At 43.9% G+C, this 9,802-nt stretch overlaps 1 protein-coding gene across 2 annotated transcripts; it reads right to left on the bottom strand.

The window, feature by feature from the left end:
- Positions 1 to 330: 330 nt before the first annotated feature.
- On the bottom strand, positions 331 to 9,765 carry foxred1 (FAD-dependent oxidoreductase domain containing 1). 2 transcript variants are annotated; one of them, XM_042343901.1, is made up of 11 exons: positions 9,607 to 9,765; positions 8,056 to 8,276; positions 7,385 to 7,495; positions 6,646 to 6,764; positions 6,101 to 6,195; positions 5,260 to 5,361; positions 4,490 to 4,566; positions 3,899 to 4,059; positions 2,904 to 3,033; positions 2,131 to 2,235; positions 331 to 1,496 (listed from the first exon to the last, which is right to left on the bottom strand). In XM_042343901.1, the coding sequence occupies exons 1-11, from the start codon at positions 9,722 to 9,724 to the stop codon at positions 1,242 to 1,244; spliced, it is 1,494 nt and encodes a 497-aa protein (XP_042199835.1). In that variant the 5' UTR covers positions 9,725 to 9,765; the 3' UTR covers positions 331 to 1,241. The 2 variants fall into 2 exon arrangements, with proteins under 2 accessions (XP_042199835.1, XP_042199836.1); XM_042343902.1 differs by lacking the exon at positions 331 to 1,496 and adding an exon at positions 1,504 to 1,763 and having other exon boundaries at positions 9,607 to 9,763.
- Positions 9,766 to 9,802: the final 37 nt, after the last annotated feature.

Genomic DNA, 9,802 nt, shown 5'->3' with positions numbered 1-9,802 from the left:
TTCATCTCCAAAGATTACTTCTAGTAAAATAACAAAATATGCCACTAATCTTACAATGTTGTTATTTCATATGCTTTCCCAGCCTTTAATGTCAGGAAGGCACAATTACGCATTAAATCAGCAGTAATATTGTGAATTTGTTTCGCTCTGGAATACTACTCTGCGTGAGGGGTGCTATATAAATGCAAGTTGCTTGTTGACCAGATGCCTCATCAGATTTAAAATAAACCCGAAATATGTGGATTTTTTTTAGTTTTACCAACACCCCACCTCAAAACCAAAGTGATTGTCAATAATCATAATAATAATAATAATAATAAACACCATCTGTTTATTTTCAAGTTTTATTTTATTCATAATTTTTTTATTACAAATACTTAGTGCTGTCGCTGCAGTATTTCAGGCCAGTGGAACATCACATTTTCTGGTTTCCAGAACTCTTCTCATTCCACTCCCATACCTTTCATTGCAGGAGTGGAAAAATGTTCCTAACAAATTGTGTTTAAATAGTCTGGAGGCAAATTCCTGTGCATATACCTGCTAAAAATACAGATTACATAAACCAAGCCCATAATCTGTGTGTTACATAAATAACACTTAAAATTATAAGTCCTGTAGAATGTCAGACTGTGGGTTTACAGTGAGGCAGATCTCCATCACCAGGTATTATTGTATTTTTTTTTTAAATGAACAATTTTGAGCAGCATTTATGATTTCATTATAATAAAGAACCTTCCATTTGCCACTAGAAGTTACTTCCCACTTTGTAAACATTGGGTTGTACATCATAGTGGCACCAAGTGGTAGACATTCAATTCCTTGTTGCCATGGAGGAATGCAAGAAATTACACTTACCCAAAGCAGCTCACTCAGTTATGACAGTAACCAGTAATTGTACCAAGGTTGGGAGTTTAAACTTTAAACTATCTTTGGGATAGGTTTGAATCCCAGTATTCCTTTGGATCCACTAGGCTATTTATACCATGGGTAACAGTAAAATAGCTTTGAAAGATCCCGCACATTCTTGAATCGTTGGCTGCCCATGTGATGACATCACACTTTCTGCCAAGCTGAATTGTTCCAGCTTGTGGAAGCTAAACTACAGAAGACAGATTCAATACATTAAAGAGTCTTGCCTCAGGTAACCTCAATGTCACCTTCTAATGGAATTAACCCAAAATGAATGGCAGATCCTGAGGAGCTGCATTTCTCTGCGACATCAGAAATGTGCAAAATCCAACTCACACAATATTCTTCTCCAGCACTTTGGTGTCTGTGTAGAATCGGAGGAAGTCAAATGCGCTGAGGTCAAGGGTCTGAAACTTTCCATCCACAATGAGCTCGGCGATGGCCCTTCCCACAGCTGGTGATTGCTGCAGCCCATGCCCACTGAACCCAGTGGCAAAGTAGAAGTTGGGGACCAGTGGGTGAACCCCAATGATTGCGTTCTGGTCAAAGGTATTGTAATCATAGTAACCAGCCCAGGCGCTCTTCACCTAAAGGCAAAATATGGTTAGAGCTGTGGTAGTCTCGGTCGAGGCGATGGGTAGAATAATTTATACCAAATCTTGGCAGGGCAACAAGCTGGTATAAGGATGTAGGCTGCCCTCATAGCAATCCACAAACGAGATGCAGCTGATGTCCCTGCTCCTGATGACTGAGTGTATAGCTCGGGTTCTATTCAAACACAGAACCAGCAATGCAATATCTTACGGAGGCCAGAATGATTCCGAGGTTGTTCTTGTCCACCACTAACTATACTCCTATAGGTGTAATACAAAATTACATTTGTATAGCGCCTTTCACGTCCGGTCGACGTCCCAAGGTGCTGGACAGTGAGAGGCTGGGTAGGAAAACGTTATTGTTCGGCCACAAAATATAGTCAATTCACTTTATATTGTGTGAAGCGCTTTTAGACGTCTCGAAGACGTGATAAACCGCTGTATTATATGCAAGGATTATTATTATAATTTAAACTTCCATATGTTTGAACATAATTCTCCCCAATGACCTCTGGATGTTTTTCAGTTAAAATGGATAGGATATGAAAGTTTCATGCACCCATCGGTTTGCTCGATTGAAACCCGAATAACAGCATTGAGCTCTTCAAACCACTTATGAATAACTCACCTTCAAGGTCTGAAAAGCAGGCACTCGGTGAGCCAGATGGGGCCACACCTTCTCCTGGAAGAAGTCATAATCCACCTCTAGATCACTGGGATCTGGCTCATCCTCCTGAAGTAGCAGGAAACAGGAATGATTTATCATTTTCACTGACAAAGTAACAGCCAACATGCAGGCTACTCTTTTGCGTTGTGCATGTGGAGAGATAATACTAATCCTATATGATAAAGGATTTTTATAGAACTTTATTCTATTGAAGTATTTCAAAGAGCTTTATGATAATGATAATAACAATAATCCTTGCCTTTGATACAGTGTCTCAAAGCTTATCTCAGGATATACTGTAAAGTGAATTGACTGTATATTTTGTGGGTGAAAAAATTGTCAACAACAGAAAACAACGCTTTCACAATGTTCTCCCATTACTGCACTGGAGCGTCAGCCTAGACTATCAGATCAAGTCCCAACTTTCTTGCTAGTAAATACTGCCTTTGTGTATTCCTCTGTCGTCTGGTGAGATGTGCCCGGTAAAGATGCCATGAACTATTTCAAAGTTGGATGGAGTTTCTCCAGTATACTCAACAATGAAACAATAATTGGTCATTCAGCTCATGGCCATTATATCAGGACCTTGCTGATATAAATGTCTGCCGTCAAAACACTAGATTTGACTGCAATTACCTATTAAGCACTTTAAGATATTTAGATGTAATTAGGTGCTGTAAAAATCTAAGTTATTCCTTTAGACACAGGAGAATCTGAGATCTGGCACTGCTCACCTCTGTAGGAGAAATTCCTCCAACATAGTTGCCTCCCAAACCTTCCCGCCGGAAGTACGCTCCCTTGTTGTCGATAAACAAAGGACAGTCTAGCCCAGGGCCATTTGGACAATTAAAGACGTATACATACCTTGAAGGGGTGGGAGCGAGAAAGGTTCAGCAAGTTATTAGAAAAAGTATTCACATTTCCAAAGTTGCACAACTGCACAGACAATTAGTCAAAGACAACTGGAACATGTAAATCATGAGCAAGTCCTACTACTGTGCTATTTCCCCTGACATCACCACCAACTGCCATTTTATTTTCTACTTAAATTGTGCAATTGTTGAGACATAGTGGGAGCGGTGAGTGATTATTTAAATTACTTTTGAACCAGGTCAAGTACAACCTAATTAGATCAGAATAAAATTCCCTTCTCCTCTAACAATGTCCTTCGGTCTCCAAGTCAGAACTCCTCCGACTGCACCAGAGGAACATTTCCAATTTCCTGTTCTGTGGCCAGTTACACAAAAAAGAAAACCTCAGAAAATTACACAGAAAAGCCGAAGGCCCGATCACCAATGGTGGGGCAGGCAGGACAGGGAACATGGCGCAGGGCAGTGCCTGCCAAGCAAAGGGAGCGGAGAGGACAGGTTGGTAACAGTGTTGGTTGGTCACTGAGCGAGGGAGGAGCCCAGCCGTGGAGGGATTTTAATCTGAAGACGAGGATTTTAAACCCGATCCTCTGGGGGAATGGGGAGCCAGTGGAGCCATTCAAAAAAAACTCACGTGCCTCCTTCAAGACCCATCTCAAGATCCTCCTCTTTGACTGTGCTTTCGATCACCCTGCTTCCCCTCCTGCCCACCACCCTCCCCGAACCCGACCCCCAGCTTGGGTCCAGAACTCTGACTGTCCAGCGCCTTGGGACATCCTCCCGACGTGAAAGGTGCTTTACAAATGTAATTTTGTTGTTGTTGATGATGAAAATGCAGCCTTCCCATTTTCCATTCTCACCTCTTCCTGGGTTCCACAGGGAGTTTTGTACCAGCCAGAGTACCTTCAGGCCCACTACCAATTCCGATCATCTCTGCCACTTTGGCTGACCAAGCTCCAGCTGCATTGACAACCAAAGAACATTCCACTGGCTGGTACTCCAAGCTGTCTGGCATCTGCACCTATCATTAGCCAGAAACAAGAAGGATTAGGTTTTTGGCCTGAGATTGGCTCCAAGTTCTGTCACCAGGTGGATTATACCAACAATTCCCACACAGCGAGTCCTTAACCGCCATCAAGCGACAGCAAGAAACTACCAGAGGAGAACAACCACAATCATCACACCCCCTCCCCCACCCCAGATCTATAGCCCCCTGAGATACCCCTTCACACACATCTCCAAACTCCTGGTCCCCAAGGAATTCCGAACTCCAACCAGACACTAGATTAAACCCTGGAGGAGGTTTGAGCCCACGCCATGATCAGAGAGTTGCTGGCAGGAGTTCCTAGCCCCGGAGCGCGTTGTCTTAATCCGTGATGGTGCTTGTCATAGAAAGAAAATAAAAACATTTAAGAATGTGGAAGAGGGTGGAGTTATCAAGAACCTCGTACATGGACATGATGGATTCTCTTAAAGGTCACTGTGCTTCCATCATTTGCCTCCACCTCTTGGACAGAATGTTTTAGGCCTGTCAGCAGAAAACACAACATTGAAAACGCTCCCTCACAGTTGTGGAGGGATTAAAAAGGCTATTGGGATGTTTGGCTTTATCACAAAAGGCATATCTCACCCTCTCCCACCTCATCTCTTTAGAATCATAGAATATCACAGCACAGAAGGAGGCCATTTGGCCCATTGTGCCTGTGCCTTCTGTCATCAAACCTCCTTAAACAAATTCACTGTTACCAGGTATTTAGTCAATGAAGCACCTTCAAACTCCTTCCTCCACAAAAACTGTCTTTCTAAAATCTCAGGCGTAATTTAAGTATCCAGGATGATTTAGCATATAGGAATCTATGAATATTCTGGAGCTCAGCAAAATGTTTTTAGAATCTTCCACAGGAGTGTCCATGATGACGGCAGATGGCACAGTTCATATTCAGTGGAGTTTTGCTCCTGATGATCCTATTTTATGTTACCTCCTCAACCAACTTCATTCCAAGCTTCTAATTAATCGGCATTTTGTTTTATTGTTTGTAGGCCATTGATGGCATATTAGCTGCAACATCTGTCAAAAGAAGCTCACTTTTTCTAATTAATCTTGTTCTGCAAAGCACTTAGAGCGGTTCTTTTATGTGAAAGGCATTATACAAACTTAAAGTGATATATGTTCCAATCATAACTACATGCCATTTGGTTGCTCCAGATCAGCTGCTCTCACCAGTTACTTCTCCATAACAATGATGGATGCCCATGGATAGCGCTTTATTTCGAAATGCATTCAGTAGCATCCAGGGATCAAACCAGCCCTCATTCTCGAGACCTACCACAGAGAACACAAGGAAACATCTAAACAGAATTCAGACACAGAAGACATATTTGGCTTCAATAATAATCTCAACATTAACACCACTGGCAGAGCAGACCTGCTCCCTGCTCCCAATCGAGTGACATGGGCCCCGACATTGATGAAATTAAATATCGCAATGAAGAACATAAAAATGAGATCCTCAATGATACGGCAGCCAGATAACGCTCAGAGTCTGGTTTACTGCCAATATTAGGAAATTCATAAATGATGAAGTAACTAGTTACCTAGTAGGTCAACCTCATCAAATTCTTTAAAATATGTAACTGATATAGATGAGAGAAATGTAGTGGATGTAATGTACTTGGATTTTCAGAAGGACTTTGATAAAGTGCCACATGATAGACTCATGACTAATATCAGGGGCATGTGGAGTCATAGAGTAGTAGCAGAATGGATCAAAGAATGGTTAGAAAATTGGAAGCAAAGAGTAGGAAGTGGTGTTCCACAGGGATCCATGTTAGCATCACTATTGTTCACATACATAAATTGGATTGAGGAACAGGAGGTATGGTCTCAAAATTTGCAGATGATACCAAAATGGAGAGGGAGGGTGGGGGGGGTGAAAAAGAATGCAGAAGAATACAGGAAGACAAACAGGCTAGCAGAAAGGGCACTACTACTTTAAGTCAATGGTCTTAAAGCTGAGGTAATAAAGGCTTTCAGGAATCAAATGTCTTAATAAGCAACTCACCAAAGGAGGCAACTGCAACACCGTCTATGTTGATCCACGGAAACTTCTTCTGTAACTGCTGTGGTGTTAGGAGCATGACCTTTGCACCTTCTCTCCTAAAGATGGAAACATTAGTGTAACCTCTGTAATGTATTATTTCTTCCCCTACCCCCCATGTCTTCCTTAATCTTCAGTTTCCCCAACTGGTATAAATGAACTGCCAAGTTTGCCTACGTAATAGTCACTACAACAACAACACTTGCATTTATATAGGGCCCTTCACATAGGGTAGCGTCCTGTGGTTTAAGGTTTAAAGCACTACAGTTTGAACTCATGAAATGTTGGCAATGTGATAACTCACTATGTTTTTACAGTGTGTCTTATCAATTTCTTTGACACCAAACGTTTTTGCCTTTTGTTTCCTTAAAATTCAATGCATCTGTTTTGTTTGATGTGTGAGTGTTGATACAGGGCATCAGCACCCCTGATATCTTCCCACCCCGTTAGCTGTAGTTCTACCCACTGCACAAAGGCTGAACCTCCAACATTTTCTAAGCCTTTCTCACCTCTGGATATGATAATTCTCCTCTAGAGCTGCACTACCCTCATCACTGGCCAGGAACAGGTATCCTGAAGGGTTAAACTGTATGTCCACAGGGTCCTTATTTATCACACTGAGGTTCTCCTATCAGACAGATGGAAAGAGAATGTTAATTGACAGTGTCTAATCTCCTGTAAAGAATTTATGCAGAACTTTAATTCTTCATTGTATAATAATAATCCTTGCATTTGATATAGCGCTTATCACGTCGTCAAGGTGTCTCAAAGCACTTTCACACGATAAATTGTAAAGTGGTTTGAACATATATTTTATGGGTGAAACACAGCAGCCAGTTTGCCTACAGCAATGTCCCGTAAACAGCCATAGAGTGAATCACCAATTTTTATTTGGGTGATTTGTTGGCCAGGTCACCGGGAGAAATTCCCTTCTCTTTTCATCCATCTGAACAGGCAGATGGGACCTCGGTTTAATGCATCATCCGAAGAACGACACCCCTGACAATACAACCACCCACTCCCCACCACGCAAAGGAGTGTCAGCTTTGACTGTGTGATTCCAAGTTCCGACATGGAGCTTCAACCCACAACCTTCTGACTTTGTACGGGCAAATGATAGGGACATCCTAGGCATAAAATAAATCATAGTCTTAGCTTTAAAATTACCTAGCTTCTAAAACAAGTCAACCCGAACTGAAAAATATTTTCTCTAAATACCACCCAAGTCAGGACTTTGTCCAATAGTACCTTTATATTGCGTAAGAAGCAAGCAGAGTCCAGGGACAAATGAATGTTCTCTGGCAGAGAAAATTGTTGACGAATACCTCCCACCGACAGGGCTGTGGAAGCTTTGGAGTACTGGTGGGGGGGGGCAAAGAAAGATCAGTGACTATAGTAAACAACAGAACACTGACTTGTTTTGGTGGCACTGTGACTTGGAGCAGAGGAAGGTGATGGGCTTGCCAACAGAATGCCGGAATCAAGTCAATTCTCTAAGGTGGTCTCAGTAGCCCAGTTCCTGAGCCAGGTGGCTCTGCAGTACTCCAGGGCATTACTGACGACAGACAACTCAGCTTGGCTCATCAGAAGGACTGGAAGCAATAATAGATAGGGGAGACCTAGGGAGACAAGCAACAACAACAAACATCAAGAAAATTACATTTATATGGCGATTTTCATGTCGGAAGGACTTCCCAAGCAGCTGGACAGTTAGTTAAGGGTTTGCATCCGAGCTGGGGGTTGGAATGAAGAGGGGTGGAGGGTCGGGGGGTGGCCACAAAGCACGATCAGAGTAAGCTCTTGAGACTGGCCTTGAAGGAGGCAAGGGAGGGAGCCAGATGAGAATACTTCGAAGTACTTCACAAAGAAGTCTTGAGACGAGCTTTGAAGTGGGGAGGATCAGGGGTCAGTAAACTCACTGTTGGGTCCTTCTCCACCACAACCACTCGGAGCGTGTTCCGAATTTTCTCCTTTTTCTTCAGCCAGTAAGCGATGGACCAGCCCACCACCCCTCCCCCCACGATGACAACATCAGCCCACTCGGGAGGCAGACCAGGGGTTTGGTACACAGGATTCCAGTCACTTCCTGGAAGTGCATCCTTGGTTTTCTGTTTGAATTTCATAATCCCATTCTCAAAATCTGGAATGGAGAGAGAAACTTGGCTGAAACTAGGGACCAACAAACACTTCAATTACCAATTCCATTCCTACCACCAATCCTGACAAAATTGGGCATTGGTTGATTAAGCTAGGAAGATTGACGTATGAAAGGATGAAGGTGAGAACCAAACAAGAGTGGCACCAGAGAGGTAAAGTCGTCATGCATATGGAAACTGCACCCACGCTTTGGATAATGTTACCAAGAAGAAGCGTAGGGTGAAAATGGAAGCGAAACAAGAGTAGAATCTAAAGGTACATCTTCTCCCTGGTGACATTATCACCTTTCTGACCAGTTAACGGGGCAGGAATTCTTCCCACTCAGCTCCTATTAGCCCTGCAAATAAAAACTCCAAATGGTAACTTGACAAGCAGCAAGATAGCTTGCAGTCAGTCCTTTCAATGATAATCTGTAGTTTTAGCTGGTTAAACTCCAGGATCCGAACACTATCTCTGGCAAGAACCAAGGCTTGGAGAAACCCAAGTAAAGAATCTCCTTGAATGCCCTATTTGCCTATTGCATAGAACTGTAGATCAATAACAGTGTACAAACTCTTCACAAACGTTAACTTTCAAAGAGCCAGAACTTTGAAACAGGTTAAAGTAAATGTTTAACTTTGAAATAAAATTGCAAACAGTACTTTTGTTGACAATTTTATCCCTCTCCCACACCTGAAGTTGGGTTCCACAGTGACTAAAATCCCAATATTTTACTCAAGAGAGGCTGATCTTCATGCACAAGATCAAAAATAGATTTGCATTAATAATAATCCTGGCATTTGATAGAGTCTTATCACATTGTTAAGACGTCTCAAAGCGCTTCACAGGTTATAACAAAATTTCAATTCACTTTACAGTATATTCGGTGAAGCGCTTTGAGACATCTCAAAGACGTGATAAGGCACTATATCAAATGCGAGGATTATTATTACTATGTAAAATGGATTTGAATGTATTAAATTGGTTCATTTACATCGCCCTTTGACACTGCAACACTCAGTTTTCACATTTCAGAATATGAGGGAAATCCGCCGTCCCACCCCCCGCCCACCCCCCCCGCTCACACACCCCCCCCCCCCCCCGCCCACCCCCCCGCCCACCCCCCGCTCACACCCCCCGCTCACACCCCCCGCTCACACCCCCGGCTCACACCCCCCGCTCACACCCACCGCTCACCCCCCCCCGCCCACCCCCTGCTCACACCCCGGCCCACCCCGGGCTCACCCCCCGGCCCACCCCGGGCTCACCCCCGGGCTCACCCCGGGCTCACCCCCGGCCCACCCCGCTCACAGCGGACAGCCGGCGCCTCTCACCCTTGAAGAAGTCCCCATGGCTCCCCTGCCCGGTGCCGGTGTTGAAGGCCGAGGGGGGAAAGCACGGAAGCCGCAGGAAGCTCAGAAACCGCCGCCTCACACACCCGCAGGACAACATCTTCCGCCGCCGGACAGTGAGCTCTGCGCGCGCAGCCTCCCCTCAGGCGCTGACAGCTCTCCGGCCCCCCATCGGGCA

This window comes from Callorhinchus milii, unplaced genomic scaffold (assembly GCF_018977255.1).
Source record: "Callorhinchus milii isolate IMCB2004 unplaced genomic scaffold, IMCB_Cmil_1.0 Scaffold25, whole genome shotgun sequence".
NCBI classification, from domain to species: domain Eukaryota; kingdom Metazoa; phylum Chordata; class Chondrichthyes; order Chimaeriformes; family Callorhinchidae; genus Callorhinchus; species Callorhinchus milii.
This window is presented reverse-complemented; position numbering and strand designations above follow the sequence as displayed.